A 21,578-nucleotide genomic window follows, 5' to 3' on the forward strand; every position below is an offset into this window, starting at 1 on the left:
TGTGGACTCCCCACCACAAACCCATCTTCAACCAACTCCCCGTGTATCTCCTCTTCCTCCCTGGCGTGTTACTCTGCCCCCTAACCTCCCTCAAACACCCTCTGCTCTTACTTGCCAATCCAGACTCTCGAGCCACAACGTGCAACCTAAAAAACTGCTTTGCAACAGAAATGGTCACATGAATGATTCATCTGAATTGCCACAGCATCCTAATGCTTGGTAAGCCCAAACTTCACCCCCACCTCTGCCCCACCAACTCCTCCCCATGTTACCAGAGCCTGTTTTTCTAAATCTGCCAGCTGTGCGCAGTACTTTCACCGGCGAGGCATCCTGTTGATGTCACTGGAGCTCCCTGCATAGACCATACTGGAGCTCATGGACCGCGGAGAGCGTTACTCCGACTATTCAGTGTTTAAAGGACTGAGCCGTGAGACTGTAAATTCTGTTGTCTTTGTTGTTACACTCGTTCCTCCAACAATACCGTCACGGCTGGTGACCCACTTCATTCCTTACCTCGACAGGTCTTACTAGAAATGCCACAGGAGTTTGGACAAACACATGGCATACGCAGCTCAGGGCTTGGGCTGGGCCACCTTATTTCAAGACAGTGTCACCCACCCTCTAAGTCAGGAGTGGGCAAAATGGCAGATCCAGCCAGCAGTGGGCTTCATTGCCTGCATGGCTGGGGCCGGTCTCCAGGGAGACCCCAGCAGCACCTGCGTTGTGACAGCACAATGCTGAGGTTTCCATGGAGACCCGCCCCAGCGGCGCTGGCAGGGAGTTGCTCCAGAGCTGCTAGGATCTTGCAGCGGTGACAGCATTGTCCGGAGCCAGGGCAGAGCTGCGACGTGCAGCCTGTGCAGATCACGGCTCTGCCCCGGGCTCTGGAGCACGCTGTCACCGCTGCGATTCGCTGCCTGCACACCCCTGCCCAGAGCATACAAGCTGCACATTGCAACTCTGCCCCGGATCTGGATGAAGCTGTTGCCGCTGCAAGATCCCAGTGCAGGGGCGGGCAATTATTTTGGACAGAGGTCTGCTTACTGAGTTTTGCCGCATGACAGGCAGCCAGAGGCAGATAAATATTTATTTTCTAAATTTTTTAGGGGCCCTGCCAGCCAGAGAATGGTCTGGCGGGCCGCATCCGGCACACAGGCTGCATTTTGCCCACCCCCGTCCCAATGGCTCTGGAGCAGCTCCCCATCCCACCACACGCCCTGCCAGCGCTGCTGGGGCAGGTCTCCACAGAAACCCCACTGTTGCACTATGACAGCACAGCTGCTGCTGGGGTCTCCATGGAGAACAGCCCCAGCCACATGGGCAGGTGCAGCTGGGAAATGGCCGTTGGGCCAGATTTTTGCCCGCCCCTGCTCCAAGTCCATAAGGAAGGATGAAGGTACCAGCCAAGTACAAAGGCTAAAAGACACATGAGTGTGGGGTATGTGACAGCAAGCTGGTAGAAACAAGAGCTGGGGTGTAGGCAGCAAGTTATAGTTAGCAGTGAACTTTGATGCCACAGCTGTTAGTTTTTGGAATAAGTCTCTGGAGGGAAATGGCAGAATTCTCAGACACCCGACGCACGACCCTGGACATCACGCCACCACATGCCAAGTGGGGAGAAATGCTGGATGGAAGTAGAGCTCAGTTAGGTAACATGGTCAGCAGAGCCTGGAATCATGAAAAATAAGGGTTGGAAGGACCTCAGGAGATCATCTAGTCCAAGCAGGACCAGCCCCAATTAGATCATCCCAGGCAAGGCTTTGTCTAGCTTTAAAAACCTCCAAGGATGAAGCTTCTACCACCTCTCTGGGTAACTTGCTCCAATGCTTTAACACCCTCCTCATGAGAAAGTTTTTCCTAATATCTAACCCAAACTTCCTTTGCTGCAACTTGAGACCATTGCTCCTTGTTTTGTCATCTGCCCCTGCTGAGAACAGTCCAGCTCCAAGTCTAGCTCAGTTTTAGTTGTTAAATTTCACAGATTAAGTCATTACCTATAAATTAATGGTTCTGGAGTGGGGGAAAAAAGAAAGAGAATTTTCTTTTTAAAGGAAAAAAAAAAAATCAAAGCAACCAATTCAGGAGAAGTTGCAAGAATGAAAGATATTATCTTCTAAATGAGTCAAAGAAATAGGGAAGTGAGGCAGAAGATTAAAAATGAAATACAGAATTTAAATAATCTTTTAAGTATGTTGAAAAGGATATCTTAGCTTGGTTTGTCCTCTAAATACCCAAACACATGGCTACACACACACACTTCCAGTACCTCTTCACGTTTCACAAATTTTTTTGCCGTTTAAAATCAGGTGGTTCTGCACTAAAGCCAAAGCAATAGCAAAGCATCATGCCAAGTTCCCTACTGATGACAGGAAAGTGGGGATGACTAGCTTCTGCTGTATTAAATGTGAGAGAAGCTGCCCAGGCATACTGACAAAAATACTATTAAAAATGTAGATGTGTCTATAGCTTTATGACCAGCAGCCTTGATTCTGTTCCAGAATATATAGTCATGGTCTAGCTGCCTTCAAGTCCCAGTGACTTGGCTGGAGAAAAGGGGCAAGATGAGCAAGAAATCAGGTAGAGGAGACTGAAGTGATTCAGGGAGATAGCTGAAACCAATGGGTTTCAAAAGGAGCCTGGAGTAGAAGAAAGCAGATACATTTCAATCTGCTTCTGACCCCAGGTGAACAGAAAAGTGTTATACAATGCGATTATCACCCGACAGTGGCAGCTATACCATCAGCCCAACCCACCAAGCTGCTTTGCGTGTGTATTAGCCATAAAACAAGTAAACAGCAGCTTTATTTTTATACTTGGATCAGCCTTCCAATGCATTCATTCTTTACTGCTGCATCCAGCAAAGGAGAGCATTATTAACCACGCAGTGTCAGATCTGCAAGTCAGGGAAGCACCGTCCACACACTTGAGAGCGCAGGGAATATAGCTTGTGTGTTTACTCACACAGTTGTTACAGGCTGGGGCAGGACATGCATTGCATTGCTCGGATGCTCCCCATGATGTTTAAAGTTGCACCGTCTCAGGATATGAATTTAATACTCCGCTTCTCAGAAGGGGAGACTAAAGCTCAGCTCCTAGCTCTGTATTTCAGCACCTGCATCAGCAGCCCAATTTCTACCTTGCGGCCCAGGCTGCCAACTACTCAGAAGGCAGCAAGCACTCAGCACTTGAGATCCCAGCCCTGACACCAGGCATGATTTTTAGCCTGTGGCTAGCACAAATTTCTCTTTTGTTTCTGTAAGTCCCCATCCCCATTTAACCCCTCCTCCCCCATCTTGGATCCTTGTTTCTTTCTGCAGGGATACTTGCAGCGCCAGCACTGACTTGCCAAGGTCCACCCGGATTTCAAGAGCAAACATCTTCCTACCACACCAGCCAGGTGAGGTTAACTGCAGCAGGCAGGAGCCTTACCAAATAACAGCCTCTCCTGGGAAGGGAAGTAATGAAGCTTTTGGGAGCCAATTTGTTCAAGCCCTACCTGCAAACATTCAAACAAAGGCCATTAACCGCTCTGTGTTAATGACAGACCTGGAGGGAGATGCAGGGAAGATCTGCTGGACCAAACTGCCTGCATGAAAGACATCACCCGCAGACACCCATCACCTCTGGCAATCCCTGCCCCAGCAGGGCTACAACCGCACAGCAGCACCACCAACAAAAGCAGCGGTTCACCCTGCTCAGACCCAGCTCTCTGACCCAGTCACCACCATCGAAACCTAGTGGTTGCGGACCAGACGCACCACCTGGAAAATCCCAGATCTTCGATTTCCAATTTTTTTTTTTTTTTTTGGGACGACAGAAAAAAACAGCAGAGCAATTGTGCTGCACGCATCTCCAGGAGACCAGAGGGTTTTAAGGCGCTGGCTTCCTAGCGGAAATCTCAGGGTTTATGTGAATCTGGCACCCTGCAGAGGCTCCCCCCCACCCCCGGGCTTCTCCCCCTTGCGTGAGGACCCCACCCCGCTCCCGGGTAAGCATCCCCTTTCCCGGGGGCGGGCCCGGACACCCTCCCGCCCGGCCCCGCACGCACCGCGAGCAGGCTGGCGAGCCCCGCGGCTCCCCGGGGCACAGCGGCGGCCGAAGCCCCCATGGCTGGCTCAGCGGGCGCGACCCGGCGCCCCCGTCTGCGCGGCTCTCCGGCTCCGGTGCTGGGGCAGCGGGTGGCTGCGGCGCGGGCGCAGGGTGCGAAGCCGGCTGCCCATGGCGCTGCGCGCCCTCCTCGCTGCCCGCCCGGCTCGGCTCTGCCGCCGACCAGGGACCCACGTGGCGCTGCGCGGCGGGGCAGGGGCCGCCCTTTGTGACGTCACAATCGGGCCGCAGCGCCCCTCCCCGCGGGGCGGGGCCGTCCTTTGTGACGTCACAATCGGGCCGCAGCTCCCCCCTGCGGCCGCGCAGTTCCCCCTCAGCCGCGGGGTAGCATCCTGGCTTTTCTCGCCGGCTCGAACCCCTCAGGACGCGGGGGGATGGAGCTCTGACCCCGACCCCCGCAACACACGCATTTCAGGAAACAAAATTTGTGCTGATAGTAGGCGAAAAATCAACCAACCCCCCTTCCATGCTGGCATGAAGTGAAAAAGCCTAGCAGTAAAAACACACCAGCCTCCAACACAGCACCGGGGTTGGCCACGCGCGCAAATATCTGCAGGTGTCCCAGAGTGATCTCCACCGCGGTCCTGGATGGGGCTGGGGGAGACTTCACCAGTCCCATCCTCTGGCCGCAGACCTGCTTGCACAAGTTGTGTTTTTTTCCTCAGGGCTGCAGGCTGGGATTCCTCTCCTTTCCCGTCCTCCACCCTCTCTTCTGGCCTCGAAATGGGCAGCCGCCTGGTTGAGGTCCTGGTGCTGTTGAGGTCGGTGGGCAGCCAGCAATTCTCAAGCGGAGTGCCAGGTGCTTTGTGGGGGGGCCTCAGTGCTGGATTTAGGCTTTAGCTATTTCAGGTACAGTTTAAGGCCTCGCAATATGAGGGGCCTCTAAATAGAAAAAAACAACCTTGATGTTTTCCATCTAATATGACAAAAATATACAGATGTATGACTCCACAGTGATTATTCATCTTGAGTTCATAAAGTTGTGCAGAAATAATTCATCTTAAAATGTCATGAAAATCCATTTTCGTGGATTATTTTTATCACAAACTGGACGTAGTTTAAGGCCTCAGCATGTCATAATCCAGCAGTAGGGTGCATGAACGCCTCGTGCCTCCTGAGGCTGTGGGGGTACGGCGATTGCAGGGGTCTCGGCAGCAGGGGGAGGGTGGCAAGCAGTGACCACACACTGCCGGCGGCCAATTTCAGGGGGGGCACAGCCAATCTTGGGGTGCAAATGCACCAGTGTGCACCCCTTACATGTTGCCGTTGCTGGGGTACCATGAGAGCCTCTCAAGAGTGCCACGGGTGCCACACAACGTGAGCGCTGTGAGGGTGTGCAGACGTGATTCACAAGATAAATCCTGGAATTTGTGGTCTTTCTGAGAGCTTTGCAACAGAATTGCTTTATAATTTTTCTGTAGTCAAAGCAAAAACTAAGGGCTGGCATGTTTCAAGGGGTGCCTTGAATCTATTTGAGGCGTGCCTTGAGTCTAAAAAGGCTGAGAACCACTGATGTAGGTTATGTGGGCAAATAAGCTATGACTTCCTCCCCCCACACTAGCGGTGAAGTGCTATAACTGGACCAAATACTACAAGATGAGTGAGCATCTGTCTCCTCCCAAGGCAGGCATCATTTATATCTGTGCAAAGGTGATGTAAATGGCATCCGTGCCCACAGTTGTGTGTCTAGATTCCCTGTTTACATCCAAGGCAGGCAAGGCAAACAAGCAAGCAGCTAAGCTAGGCAGATGATAGATTGGATCAGGTGGTGGATCCTTCAAGCGATGCAGAAACCAACCCGTGTATGATTACTATTTTTTATTAACACAGCCTCATGTAGATAAAGCACTGCGGCTCTTTCATTGACAGCCCCATATTTTATGTGTGTTTTTTTCCGTCGCACAAATGGCCAATAAATCCTCATTCGCAGCAGTACCCCTACACTAATATTTTGTCACCTGTCCCTTATGGAGGAGTTTTCCTCAGATTTTGAATGTATTAGCTTTCTTTTCCCCCACAATGAAAAAGTTGTTTGTATGCTCCATCACCTCTGCAGAGAGGAAAATGGTGGTTTCTGTTTCTCCTCCACAATACGCTGCTAGATGTACACCTTAAGGCAGTAGTGTAACTGGGGGAGGGCAACTGGGGCAACAGTCCTAGTCCTAGGCATAGAAATAGCCACAGCTGCAGGCATGGAGCTGTCCTGTTATGCCTCTGCCTTAAGGTACCTTACTTGGCCCCCCAGCTCTGGGAGTTAGTGATTCAGAAGAGATCCCCATCACAGTTGTGGACAGAGATAGAGCCATTTTCCTGTGCGTTTTCTGTCACTAGAGCTAACTGCTATTGTCACAGCGGAGAACCCTGTTGAAAATGGTCCCACATGCTCATGGACTGTCTTGGTCCTAGGTATGCTTATGTGTAGGATCATGGTAGGTTTCTGATTTAAAACAGGGTCACTCGAGTAATGAGTTCCCAAATGACAGCCCTTCCTACCAAAAAGCTTTCAGGTGGGAAAGATTCAACCAACTGGTTTTGTGCACATGATCAGATAAAAATCCAGGCTCTGGTTATGCCATAAAGGTTCTTTGTTACTCAGCAATTATTCCAGCCAGTGGATGTCACCCTTTTCACCATGGAGGAAGCATCATTGAACATGGTATACAATGGTATGCGATAAAGAGCATCGCTGTCTACGGAGGTGTATGAGAAACTCTTATGTACCAAAAAGTGTCTACGTCTGTGTGTAGATGGGGTAGCTAAGCAGCTAGATGGCTGAGAGGACTATGGAGTAGATGCTCATTATGATCTGTACTCAGTCACTTTTGGTTTGGTTCTTCTCATTGCCTGAAATTTCTAAATGAGTTACTAAAATCTGCACAGTGTAAGGCAATGTAATCTGAGTAGAGCAGATAAGTCAGCAAATGGTCAAATGAAAAGAAAAAATACCTCTATCAATGTTGGCTTGGGGAGGAGAAGGTTGGTTGGTAGAGAAGGAAGTGGAAAGAGCATTTTGGGGCTGTGGTGAGACAAGGGAAATGATGTGCAGGGGAGAGCTATGGATAAGTGGTAGAGGGGAAGAGTAGGTGAAGAGAAAGAAGCAAAACCTTGGCAGCACGGCCATTGGACTTGAGCCCTGAGCTGTGAGCCCCACATTCCTCTTCCCCATGTTTGTGCCAGGATCTCTGTGGCCTCTACCCCTCTGGGAGGATGCAAGTCCTTCCCACCTGCTTTTAGGTCTACGCCGACAGACAACAGGAGACTGACTCCTTGTTCATGCACTAAACTCCTCCCAACAGCATGCCTATTTATGTACTTTCTCTGAGACTTTTTTAGGGTTGTGCTACCAGCTGGAAATGTCTTGATTTCTTCTCTGTCTGCTTCTAACCCTCCCTCTTTCATCCCAACAATACCCAGCAGAATTCCTTTGCCTGAATCATTCAGTCCTGAGAAGACTTTTCTATGGCTTTGTTTTGGACAATGACAAACATAGCTCTTTCTCACGGATGTCATAGTGGAGGGTGGTGGTTAGGCAGACCTGCTAGTTTTCAGGTGGTTTTATCCCACGTACAGGCAGTCCTCAACTTACAACATTTCAAGTTACAACATTTTGCCCTTACAACGTTTATAAGTTGACATCCTGTTTCAACTTTCTGAGGTCAGTTTCGACTTTACAGTGCTTGATCCGATGCCATGCCATGCCAGCGAACAAGTTTGCTGTGTCGCCTATCTCCCTGGAGAACATCTGTCCAAACGTCCTTAGACACTTTCTTTAAGAAAGCAGACGAGACTCCAGAAAAACCTGCAGCCAGGACGCCTGAGAAGACTCCAACCAAGAACCCTTCAAAAAGTCCAGCCCAGAGCCCTTCAAAAAGTCCAGCAAAGTCACCTCAAATAAGTCCTTCCAAATCAATACGATTGCTATTTACAATATAAAAACATCAATGTAGCTATATTACTCATCTATTATTGATCGCGTACAAAATTCTGGGGTATTTTTGGTGAAAATAGGGTATTGGGCCTTGGTTCAGGAACTAATCCCCCATTTAAAACACTTTTTTATGAGAAAATTGGTTCCGAGTTACGTTTTGACTTACGACGCAGTTTTCCGGAACCAATTGTGTCATAAATCCAAGGGCTGCCTGTATTAATCCTACTGTCTTTTTTTCCTCGCATACATCTGAAGCTCAAACTGACCTCAGACATTCAGCTTTTATGCTGGTTGATTCATGGCACTTCCCACCTCTTGAAAAAGCAATATTGAAATTTTTTCGGGGGGTGGGGGGAAAAGCCAGAGTCTCTGACCTGGCACATGGCAAACATACAGCCACGTATCTACAAAAAGAGTAGCTGGGGCACACTTAATCAGCCAGTTTTCATGAGGTCTGAGTGGGTATAAAAGATAAGATTTGAACACTGACCCTGAGCTGCATGCAGCCAATTTGGATTAATTGTGTAGGAATCCGTAAAAGAACTGCAAGCATTTTGCTATCCATTTCCTTTCACATTTCAGGGAGCTGTGATCTGAGCACAGCAGCGTGCCAAGCTGTTTTCAAAGAGGAAATAAACTACACGTATCAGTTCTTGCTCTGAGAGGAAAGACAGGAGCCAGAAAAGTGGGTGAGAATTAGGGGAAGAAGGCCTTAGGGATGTAGCAAGGGACAAGAAGCTATTGGGAGGAATGTAAAATGGTACGGAGAAGTAGGGGAGGAGGGCTGGGTTTAGGTCAGGGGGAGAGCTACAAATTGATCCGAGCAGTGAAACAATGAAAAGTTCGGCGTAGGAACAGGGTTATAGTCTGAGATTAGTTTTCCCTCTGAGAGACTATGTGTACACATGGTATGATGTGGGGCCTGCCCATCTGTCTAGGCCTCTCTCATGATGATATGAATTTAACCTGCAGGAAACCACACAAAGTTAAAATTCATGCTATGTGAGGTGCAGGGGCTGATGGGAGTGAGAAGGAGAGCACCACTAGCTTGAAGGGAGGGAAGGCCATCCATGGGCATGAGGGGCAAAGAAGTGGAAGGGCCCCCCCTTGGTGGAGGAAAACAGTGAAGTGGGGACGGCCTGGTGCAAAGCTTGGCTTTATGTCCTCAGGAAAGTACAACTCTAATAAACTCCTGCCTGTGACATGGACATAGCAATGGGCAGCAGACAGCAAAGAGTAACTTTTGATCTAGTAAAGGCTTCTCAAATGTTAATAACTTAAAGGGAAGGGAAGGGGAGAATGACCTGAAAATGCTCTCAGGGAGGAGGGGATGACATATTCTGAAGAACTGTTGGGAAGGTGTGTTGAGAGGGAGGGAGAGAAGGAGATACATCAGTCAGTCTTTTGTCATGCACATAAAGCTTGTGCAACCACCATGTAGGGAAGTTCTCAAGGCTGGGGACCCAGATTACAGCAGTGGTCAGGGATGACACCTCCAGGCATTTGAAAGCAGGGCCGTTATCCCCATCCCATGGGGAGGGGAAGGTATGGTCAGGTATCATAGAGTAATTATGTAAAAAAAACACTTGTGAGAACTGGGCGCTTCCTCTATCTCTGCTGCTGGGTCACATTCGCTGAGTCAGTTCACCTCTCTGCTCCCTGGGGAGGTCAACTATCTATAAGATAAGGATAAGGCTGTTACCTGCTTTGAAAAGCAGAAAAGTGAGGTCTTACTCTTATGACTTTGTCACAAGAGCTCATTGCCTGCAAACTTACATGAAGCCTACAATACACATTCTCTTCCTTTTGAAAAAAAGAAGACCCCCCTCCCCCCAGGAGATTCACTGACTACAACTCTGCTGACACAATTAAGGTTATCTTAACACGTGGCATGTTGAGCTGTTCAGATGTGTTCAGGGTGCTCAAATCTCTAAAAATCAGGCAATGAAACACTTCCTTCAAGTATTTCCAACTTCAAGTCCTGAAGACCAAGAAATACAGAGTGAGGGTATGTGTTAATGCAGCTTTAATTCAACTCCTGTTGAGTGATATACCCTAATAGGTCCATAAATGCACATACTTGCATTCTGCCTTTGCAGATGAGTCAGGGAATAGGCCTCAGGATGGACAATGGTAGCTCAGTCAAATGCTCTCTCTTTGCCAAGGCAAAACTTGGCTTTAAGGAAGGAGCTGCTCAGATCAGGAGCTACCTCATTGTTAACACTCCCATGGCCAGAAAACCCTTGTGAAATACTATGGGCAGAACCAGGGGCAGACCATCAGTTCAAAAAGATGGGAGGTATGTATTTTACCACCGTATTTTCTAGGGTTCAGAAGCTTAAGCCTGAAATCTCAACTTAATTTTATGGCTTTTAGAGGTTTGAGCATTACTTAACTCAGTGCTCAAAAGGGGCACAAGACACCTGTGGGGCACCTAACTTCTATATTAAGGAAGATTTTTATCAGTAAGTAAGGCACATAAAGAGGGAAGGATTGCCACATAGTCATAGAAGAAACCCTGGAAGAGGACAGTTAACATCCATCACTTCTACCTTTAAGGGCCAGGACCACTGTGATTTTTAGTCTTGGCAGTCAAAGGTGAAATGGTTCACTTGCATTGTAGTCAATAGGACATGTGCCTTTGATCTCTATGGGAGCTAGTTCAGGTCCCAGGTTGACATGATCTAATGTTGAATGAAATGGAAGAATTCATTTCTCACTTGATGCTACTATTCCAATTTGCCTGCCTGCCTCTAGAATTAAACCAGCCCAAGCTATATTTGACAGCTTCCTTCGGCAAGGAAAAAGATCACAGAGCTAATGACCTGATTTTCAGAGGTGCTCAACTCCCAGAGCTCCCATGGGCTGAGTGTTTTCAAAAAGCTCTGAGTTTGTACAGAGCTGCAGTCTTTTGGGAAATCCATGTGCAAAGCCTAGGCACCTCCAGGGATTACTGACAGATTTCACCTCTCACTGCTCACAGACTCTATTTGGCCTAGGTCTACCCATTAGACTGTGCCTAACCCTGTGGCTCAGAACTTAAAAGGAAAAACAAACCAAAATCTGGATTTCAAGTGAAATTCTGGGACATCTTCTACAGAAGAAGACGACTGCATTTTCTCTTTTGCCATTACAGAAAAGCCACTTCTCTTTTGCTACCAGGAGCCAGCCAGCAGGTAGCTGAAATAAGGAAATATTTTAAACGTCTTGTTGAAACTCCCTGAATGAACTGCATTAAAAAGACAACCACACTGCCTTCATTTGGCATTCATCTTGTTTTATAGAAGTGAGACCCTGACCCCAAACCATTTATTTGAAGTTGATGGGTCAAGTCTGACTTCTCACCAGGATTTGAAATAAGTCCTAAGATGTAGCCTACTGTCAGAGAAAAAGCAAATGTCATGAGGCAGCAGCAACCAAAAGCACCACAGTAGCCTAATATAAAGGAACTTGTGGGCGATGGTTATGCCATGAAAACCACCTTCAGTGATGATGGCATGGCGAGGACCAGGGTTGTTGTTAGGTGTTCTTGCTTTCCCCAGCTTTGATATTAAGCGTGGCAGCCTCTCTGTCCTGGAAGTGCCTGTCCTGGTGGTGTGGACTAGACTGACCCTATCAACACCCATAGTGAGGAAGTGCTAGTTTTGCCTTCCTCCCTCTAATCTACCAGGTGTTCCTACAAACACTGTTGAATCCCGTCAGCCCTGTTCATATCACATGTAGTTCTAGAATAAAGCTATTAAACATAGTTAATCTCAAGCTATTCTGCCCCTCAAGTCTAAATATTCCTTCTCTGCTTTTTGACAACATTGCTTAACCCTGGAGTTATGGGCTGGAAGAGAAGTCAGGGAATGAGCCTGTAGAACAAGGGGAGGAAGGAGGACCCAGGCAACTATAGGCCAGTCAGTCTCACCTCCATCCTTGGCAAAGTCTTTGAAAAAATTATCAAGGCTCACATTTGCAAGAGCCCGGCAGGACAAATTATGCTGAGGGGAAACCAGCATGGGTTTGTAGCAAGCAGATCCTGCCTGACTAATCTAGTCTCTTTTTATGACCGGGTTACAAAACACCTGGACACAGGAGGAGGGGTTGACGTCATTTACTTAGACTTCAGGAAGGCCTTTGATGCGGTATCCCACCCCATACTGGTAAACAAGTTAAGAGGCTGTGACTTGGATGACTGCACAGTCCAGTGGGTGGCAAATTGGCCAGAGGATCGTACCCAGAGAGTCGTAGTGGATGGGTCGGTATCGACCTGGAAGGGTGTGGGCAGTGGGGTCCCACAGGGCTCGGTCCTTGGACTGATACTCTTCAATGTCTTCATCAGTGACTTGGACGAGGGAGTGAAGTGTACTCTGTCCAAGTTTGCGGATGACACAAAACTCTGGGGAGAGGTGGACACACCAGAGGGCAGGGAACAGCTACAAGCAGACCTGGACAGGTTTGACAAGTGGGCAGAAAACAACAGGATGCAGTTCAACAAGGAGAAATGCAAAGTGCTGCACCTAGGGAGGAAAAATGTCCAGCATACCTACTGACTAGGAAATGACCTGCTTGGAGGCATGGAAGCAGAAAGGGATCTTGGAGTCCTAGTGGACTCCAAGATGAACATGAGCCAGCAGTGTGACGAAGCCATCAGAAAAGCCAATGGCACTTTATCGTGCATCAGCAGATGTGTGACGAATAGGTCCAAGGAGGTGATACTTCCCCTCTATCGGGCGCTGGTCAGACCGCAGTTGGAGTACTGCGTGCAATTCTGGGCACCACACTTCTAGAGAGATGTGGATAACCTGGAGAGGATCCAGAGAAGGACCACTAGTATGGTTAAGGGCTTGCAGACCAAGCCCTATGAGGAGAGACTGGGGCACCTGGACCTCTTCAGCCTCCGCAAGAGAAGGTTGAGAGGTGACCTTGTGGCTGCCTATAAGTTCATCACGGGGGCACAGAAGGGAATTGGTGAGGTTTTACTCACTAAGGCGCCCCCGGGGGTTACAAGAAATAATGGCCACAAGCTAGCAGAGAGCAGATTTAGATTGGACATTAGGAAGAACTTCTTCACAGTTAGAGTGACCAAGGTCTGGAATGGGCTCCCAAGGGAGGTGGTGCGCTCCCCTACCCTGGGGGTCTTCAAGAGGAGGTTAGATGAGCATCTAGCTGGGGTCATTTAGACCCAGCACTCTTTCCTGCCTATGCAGGGGGTCGGACTCAATGATCTATTGAGGTCCCTTCTGACCCTAACATCTATGAATCTATGAATCTATGAACAGTATCTGGGCTTCACACCACCTGGCAACTCTCTGAACTCCAAGTGAAAGTAGCTTGTCTTCTATTTTCATCGAGGGCAGGGAGAAGCTAGGTTACTGGAGTCCCTGGACTCCAGAAGGGCCCTACGGACTCCAGAAGAGCTCTCTCTGGAAGCACCAAGTGCCACTAAGGAAACACTTGTTTTACCATGGCTGTCCTGCTAAGGCAGGCTCTGGCACCCATGCTGATGAGCTCAGAAGGATTAATACTTAGGAATTTCTGCTGCAGAAACCTGGGTGAAGACATCATTTATGTCACAAGTGATATGAAATTGGTGGCCTTCATAATGGAGCCAGGGATTTACTTTTTCATCTAGTCATCATTCGATAGCTGTACCCATCTAGGAATGTCCAATTACCATCAAGAACCTATGATGGTGGCACGGTGAGCTAAACAAAGAGTGGGTGCTTTGTGGTGCTGTTTGGCAAGCCCAGGCCACACTGCCCCACAACATCCTCATGGCTAGTTGATCCTGGGTGAGAAACTGCATTCGCATCCCCTAAGAGCAATTGTTCACCATGAACACAGACTGAACGATGTCTGCAAGCTCATCATCTTGATACGTGAAGGTAAGTTTTGATGATAAATCAGTGGCCAGGACTAAGAGCCAAGTGAGCAAAACAGAGGAGATTTGCCAGATATTCTGTGCTTCAGAGAAAGGGGGTGGGGGAAGGGAACCCAGGCCTACACCCTCCTCTGTGCTCAAAAGGGGCACAAGACACCTGTGGAGCACCTTACTTCTATATTAAGGAAGATTTTGATCAGTAAGTAAGGCACATAAAGAGGGAGGGGTTGCTCCTCTGTGCTACAGCTTCTGTGATACATTCACCATGGCACTTCCAATCTGCATCAAAAGGCCATGATAGACATTATACTTTATAACCCGATAATGTGTTACAACCCATAACATGATACACGTGCATGGGGTTATATCTCATTAAGGGGCCTGATCATCGCAGGATAACTAAAGCTCGATGAACATAGTTTAGCTGAACCAGATGCAGTTGAACCAGGTTCTGCGACTGGTTTTGTAATGTCTATCACACAAGAGGCCTTCTCTGTCCCATCAGGGATTCATCTCAGGCAAGCATGGTGCTTCCAGTCATAGAGAAGTAGGGCTGGAAGGGACCTCAAGAGGGCATTTAATCCAAACCCCTGCCTGAGGCAGGAAACCCACCTTCCCACAAGAATACAAGTAGAGGACATCTGCTTCTAAAGCTTACTATAATAAAGTGGTTGCTGTTATAATTTCCAGCTCTATTCAGCTGAGAATCTCAAAGCACTTCATGTACCATGTTACGTCTTACAGCAACTTATCCCAATATTACAAATGGGGAGACCGAGGAAGAAAAGTGACTTGGCCAGCATCACAAAAAGGGTCAGTAGCTGAGTACAACCAGATGTCCCAATCTCCTGCCTTGTTTTAAAATTATCAAACAAAGCTTGCTATTAGCAGAGAGTCTGATAGGCAGATGACTTTTAAAGAAGATCCTGAAGCAAAATTGAGTAGGTTTACTTCTGCTTTCCCCTGCATCAGCTACATGATGAACTGGTGCACAATTTAGATACAATTGTACAAATGCCACTGGAGTGAAAGGTACTGTGACTCCTTTTAACCCAAGCAGTCAGCCAAAAACTGGGGTCTTGTATTTGGAGCAGAGAAGAGATATTGTATGAGTTAGCTTAGGAAGAGACATTGGTAGAGTTGAGATTGCATCGAAGAAATACCTATCTATTTACTGGGAATGTAAAATGTTCCTGTTTTCCTGCACGGAGCAGGACTCAACTAATCAGAGATTGTTTCCCTGTGCAAACCAGTGCTTTATTCTCAAAACTGCCAAGCTCTTTCAGGTCTAAAATTTAGAACATGAGTAATACATTTTTTGCAGCTTTGTTGACAATCAAGCTCCATTGATGATTCATCAATTTGTTAAACAATTTTTGCAACAGCTGGCAAAGAAAAAAACCCCATATTGCCCATATAATTAAAAACAAAACCCAAACCTACCAAGCCTTATTTCTCACCCCTACCTCCTTGTCCTTAAAGTACCCTCTCAAAGCTCATTGCACTATGAATTGCTTCTTCAGGTTGTGTTTCACATTGCGGTCCTTCCCTTCCTTTCACAAATATTCTGCTTTTTTTTTTTCTCACCTGCACACGCCTTCCTCAAACAATACCCAGCAATCACACAGAGCAGATTCCTCTGTGGCCTTGGGTGTGCCTTTGTTTCAGTTTGGAGACTATCACATTCATAAAGTAGCATGTGCCATCTTAAAGGAAGAGCAGTGGTTACACTCCTACCTTGGTTTCAATGGGGACTGACCCAAATTGTTAAAATGTGAGGAGGCTCCTCAAGTACATTACAATGAGCTGTTCTGGATCCTGAATTTGTTAGGAACTAAAGGAAATTTGGAAACTGTGGTGCAGCCTGAGGCACCAGTCACAGAAGGTCTCAGGTGGGATCCAGGAGCAGAGCCATTCTGCCATCAACTCCATCCATGCTTATGTGGCTTCAATGAAGCTGTACAAAATGTAACCCAGGATACAATTCAGCCTGCCTTGTTTAAGCTTAAATTAATGATAAAAGGGGTAGATTCACTCCCATTTTACCTAAGCTGTGGCTGGGATAAATCACAATGGAGGGCCACCCAGGCGAATGCATCTGCTGAAAGCAGCCCATGGGGAAGCTAGAGAGAGGATTTCCAGTGCAGACTGGGAAGAAAATGCACCCAGAGACCAGGGAGGGGTGTAGGTATTAATTCAACACATCCTCTGGGTGAGCTTCTCCAGTGGGCATGGCAGGGCAGAAAACAAGGGCTGCCCTTCTCCATTGTTATCCCTGAGGAAGGTGGAAGCAGCTTGCCTAGGGATGAATTGCTGTTGAAACAGAGTGGGCCTTGAGTATCTGTCATGTAGACATGTGATTAGGTGGAGTGATTCCCTTGCCTATGCATCTCTTTGGTTTTATCCCCAAGGGTATTCAGACAGTATCATTAATAACAGACACCAAAACAGAAACTGGTCTCACAGCACTGAAAATCAAACCCAAGCTCAAACTCAAGCCCAACCCCATGGGCTACAACGTCAGCCTTGTAGGAGAAGGTACGAAATCCTCCTGGTTCCAAGAAGCCATCACTATCACTTTGCCATATTTATAAAGAGGTGTGTGACTTCTTTTATTGTGGAGAAGCTGCTGTACATCGCTTCCACATGGCTCTTGACACAACGGGGCCTTGATCTAATGGCAAGGAGATCACAACAACTGGGAATCCTGCTCTGCTGCAGCCTTCATTCATCTTTGCAGCCATTGAGATGCTAACATCTTCTTCTACCTATTTCGCTGTTGACAACTTGCAGACCCATGGCTGGGGGCTGGACAGGCTTGTTATAGTGGCGATCTGTACTTTCCATGTCACAGACCATCGAAGGATATATGTTGCTCTTCAGGAGGAAAACTATTGCCCTTTGCTGTCCTCACCACATCCTGGTTGTGCTGCCGCTACTTGGTCCACAGCTGCTTATTCATCAGAGTTACCCCTGCTTATTTCACAGCTAACCTTCCCCAAAGGTCATTCTACTATCTGTCACTTGTGGATGCGCTAGGTAGCAGTACAGTTTAGCCCCACAGTTAAAGACAATAACAAGCATCTGAATTAGCCACTATCACAGCATGGGATCCCCAGGGATGGCCGTGATGACCCTAGGGCTCCTTGACTGTGCCCGCTCCACCCTGTGGGCACCTTCTGAGCTCACCTGCCATGTCTTGTTGGTTGAAATAATAAGTTGGGGGGCTACCCATGAGTTTGTGTGATCATGGTCCTGCTGAACCCCACTAGACCCTGTTGATCTTGGATCCCTTGCCAGGTCTTGCTCAAAGTCAGTGCCTCCTGAGACACCCTAAGCCTTATGGGCTAGATACATGGCTCCAAAACCTTCCCTTTACCATGCCCCATGCCTCGCAGGTGGTATTTATGTCTGATCACCACCAACATTTCTGGTGATGTCCTAGGCATAAATGAGCAGAACCCTGTTAACGCTGGGAACAAACCAGAACAGGGAAGTTGGGATGTATGGGATTCTTATCAGTTTAGCACAGCTGCAACCTCAAGAACTGTTTGTTAACACCTTCAGCATAATAATACATCATAGCTCTGCCCCACCTCTAAGAAGGTTTAAGATGTTACCGTCCTGATAGATGTTGGCTCCCTGAAAGAAAGAAGACTAATGGAGGGGAGAGAAGGGAGACTTCATAGGGGAAGGCATGCAGGGAGCTTGTGTGGCCTGTATAGGGGGATGCAGGAGCCCCTGTGTCTGCAATGGACTTAACTACCAGAAGCTATGCAGTGTGTAACTTCCCCAGTGAATGAATACCTACCTGCTGCCCAGTGCAAGGGGACAAGACAGCCATCCTTTGCTTTTGTAGCCTGTAAACTCTTTGTGGGGTGCAATGTGACTTTTGAGGTACCTGCACTGAGCTGAACACAATAGGGCCCTGTCCCTATTCAGAGCCCTGGGACACCATCATAATATAACAATTATATTGTAATATGGCAATTATATAATAGTACCAAGGTTGCATTGAGAGTAAGGGAGGGCAGAATCCTACCCCTCCCTTTCTTCCTCATTCTCTTGGACCGAATGCAGTAGAAACCCCAAAAGACTTTCAGATTTCATCACAATCCAGTTCAGGCAGGAATTAAAGTGGAGAGACTCAAACCAGTAAACTAAGAAGGTGTTTTCCTGCCAGGATGGATACATTAAGGACACGGTTCTAGATAAATAGTTATCTAATCCTCCTCTTTGCCTGTTATCAGAGCAGCTGGAGAATTTATGACCAGTATATGGGACAATAAAATGCTTATTGCTACAGAGTAAGAAGCTGCTATTTCCCCGGCTATTGCAGTGCGTGGCACAATGTACTCCCCATGCCTTTTCTTACAAGACTCTGTTCCTATGGACAGCCTCCCACTTCCAGATATGAGGGTCTCGGCCTTCCACCCCCGCAGGCTTTCTGCTTTCTCTGGCCTCTGAGTGCTGTGCGGAAAGTGTCAGTACAACAGTGGTCATTAGTACTTAAGAGCAAATGGATCCATGATAAGCAGAATCCACATGAGACATTCCCAGCTGCTGTTACTGAGAAGAAAAATGAAACCTCTCCTACCTCTGGCATCTGTGAAGTTGATATGAACCCATGCTAGCCCTATGCTGGGGGACCCCAGTTCAAGTCTCTGCCCTGACACAGACTTCCTAGGGCAGCTCACATATTCAAAGGACTTTATGTGGGTAAAGGCAAAGCCAGATGCCCACTGGGATAGTCAAAAGCACTTAAAAACCTTATAGAAATCACAGGGAATTAGGCATGGAACCTGCTTAGGAGAGTCCGAAAATCTGCTCTCAGGCACCTATCTGCATCTTTAAGGGGACCGATCCCTGTAAATATACTTTTAATATTGCTTTTCACCTGCCACAGTGGCCTGATTCCCACGTATGCAGCTGTTTCTGCCTTAAGGTGCACATGCTTGGAAGCCACTAAGGGCTGTGCCAGAGGCACCCAAGTCTGCTTATGGTCTGTTGTAATACAACTCTGTGATGGACAAGAAAAGAGCAGTGTAACCCCCCAAAGCTGTAGCTGACCAAACCCACTGCCAGGGTTTTTTGTCTGGCAATCTGGTTGCTAGATCACCTCCCTGGGGGATGCTGGTTGTCCGCTTACCTTCCCTGAGAGGGACTGACCCCTACACTCCTGCGTGATAAAACAGCAATCTGATTACTAGGCAAGCCAGGGAGCACTAAGGGTATCTTCCTGCTGAGGTCAGATCACTGGATAACCTGGGGAAACATCTTGGGGTCAGAAAAAGAACAAAAGGAAGGAGCTTGAGTCTTTGGCCCTGGGAGGTAGATACATGTTTGTGCATTTTGCGTTAATAATCACTGGAGAAACTTCATAAAGGCTTAGAGGGCATAGAGAGCATGCTCCCCGCATGGAGCACTATCCATTTGAATTTCACTCCCTGTGGGTCTGGAATAAATGCCCACACTGCACTATTTAGAAAGCCGTTCTCATTGCAGGACTTCTTCATGCAGGAGCAGCCTGTTGGAAAACATGACCTAGAATCCCTAGCAGGAAGGAGAGTGTGCCTGTGTTTGAAAAGAGAGCCTGGGGGATTGGTAGCAGCAAGCCTCAAGTGCTTGGATTTTCCCTTAAGAAAATAAAAGGCCCCGCTTGTACAATACTCAGCGTTCTCCGGCCAGAAGTACGTGGTGTTGTCTCAGTTCAGCAGAGAAAAACAAAAGCCAAAGAAAAATGGAGAAATTCTAGGCAATTTATTTTATAAGACATACAACAAGTCAAATAGACAAGCCCTTCTTCTTGTCACAGAAACACTAAACCAAATGGAGCAATGGACACAGAGCTTAGAGCTGCACTCCACCGCTCCTGTATGGAGCTGGAAGAACTGCGCTGAATCAAGGCTGCCAGCCTGGAGCTGGGTCTCGGTGCCAGTGTAAACCCCGTGTGGAAAGGCTTCCAGTGACTCCAGATGGATTGTGCCCAGAGAATCTGGTCCCCGCAGTGTCTGGGTGCTGATTCTGTCGCCATGATTTCTTTTTAATTATAGAAAAGGTCTGAATTTTAATAGCAAAAATCATATAATTTCACTGTACTTCCTCTCCCCAAAGTCAAGTCATTATCATCAAAGAGACTCTGATTATGAGGGTGGAATTAATAAGGAAGCAACAATGATCTGGAGCCGATTGGGACAGGCAGAAGAATGGAGCTGTCGGGGAAAAGAATTGTTGTTCAGATGATATCTTCCAGATTAGATATACAAAGCTGCTAGGAAGCTCTGACAGCCAGGAGAAGACACAGTGGTTTCCACCATGCTTAATATAAAGGCAACATTAAAAAAACTACTTTATTATTAATTCATTTACCTACAGGGCCCTTCATAGCATGCAATAACTCAGACTGGTAAATTAAGCTTGCCACGGTTTTAATATATTACCTTTATCTGATACATGGATCTCATAATAGGTTTTTTTAATTGCCTGTCATTGAATCACATATTCATGCTGCAGGCTGGTGAGTGTATGGTAAGGATGAGCCTATTCATTCACACCTGTATAAAATGCATTAAAATTCCCCCAATAAGGAAGCAGTATGAGGTAGATAGGATGAGTTGTTTTTAATGGCAAAAAGGGGGCAAAACATGCTAAAAACACAGCAAAAGTAATTTCATATAATATTTCAGTAACAGTTAAATATATTTTACATTAGTACAGAATTACATAGCTGGCATTAGTCGCTTCTAGAAGTCCATTAATTATAGAAATGGAAGTCTGGAGGGGACTTCAAGCAATGATGGAGATGGTATTTCCTATCTATTTAGGCCTTTTCCTTAAGGCTATTGGTACCAGCACAAAAAGCCCTGCTTTCCTGTAATGGAGAACTCAGCTGGCTCACTTGTCTTTCCTAGCTGTGTGCTTCAAAGCTGCCAAAAAGGCACCAACTGTATAGACACCCCATGGCTAACTAACTCAGTCAGGGAGGCAGCTGAATAAAACAGAAAGGGAGGTTGGCACAGGTCCTATGACCCAAATGTGGGACTTGGCAGCCCTGGGTTCAGGTTGCATCCTGCGTAACATCCTCTGTAACCATGTGCTTGAGCAGTTTACCAGCCACCAAATGGGGACACTAGTGTGACCCTACCCCCAAGAGTGATGTTAGGATAAATATATTAAAGAATATGATGTTCTCAGAGATTACAGCAGTGAAGCTATTACCATACCAGAGCTAGATATCATGGGAAGCCAGTAGAAGTCAGGCGGCCCAATGCTTTGTCTTAAAGACAATTAACACTGCTCTGGTGGTATAAAAAAGCTGCAATGGAAACTTATTTGCCCGCAGGAAAATGGAAGTCTCCAGATGAATAAGAGCCTGGCTAGCCTGTAAAGTGCAGGTAATAGGCTAGAGGCATGGTAGAAGGAGTGATTGTGGTTGTGGCTGAAGTGTGACTGCACTATTTTTGGCAGCTGCATTACTAAGAGGAGCCAGGTTTGCCATGAGTGGCATACGTTTGCCATGGGCTATGTATCTTCATATGTAGCCCCTGCTAAAATTAAACTTTTGCAAATCAACAACCCAACATACCTTACACCCAGGAGTATTAAAGGAACTGGCTGTGAACTGCACGTGCTAATTTTTAACCAATTTTGAAAAAAGCAAAAACTCCAAAGGAT

At 47.2% G+C, this 21,578-nt stretch overlaps 1 protein-coding gene across 1 annotated transcript in view; it reads right to left on the reverse strand.

Moving 5' to 3' along the window:
- The window catches only part of TNFRSF21 (TNF receptor superfamily member 21), a 62,483-nt gene extending 58,206 nt beyond the window's left edge, over positions 1-4,277 (reverse strand). Inside the window, exon 1 of the mRNA XM_006275757.4 lies at positions 4,049-4,277. Coding sequence (XP_006275819.1) covers positions 4,049-4,108 — 60 coding nt within the window. The 5' untranslated portion in view covers positions 4,109-4,277. The remainder of the gene's footprint in view (positions 1-4,048) is intronic.
- Between the last annotated feature and the right edge of the window lie 17,301 nt (positions 4,278-21,578).

The sequence above is a fragment of the Alligator mississippiensis genome, chromosome 1 (assembly GCF_030867095.1).
Source record: "Alligator mississippiensis isolate rAllMis1 chromosome 1, rAllMis1, whole genome shotgun sequence".
Lineage (NCBI taxonomy): Eukaryota > Metazoa > Chordata > Crocodylia > Alligatoridae > Alligator > Alligator mississippiensis.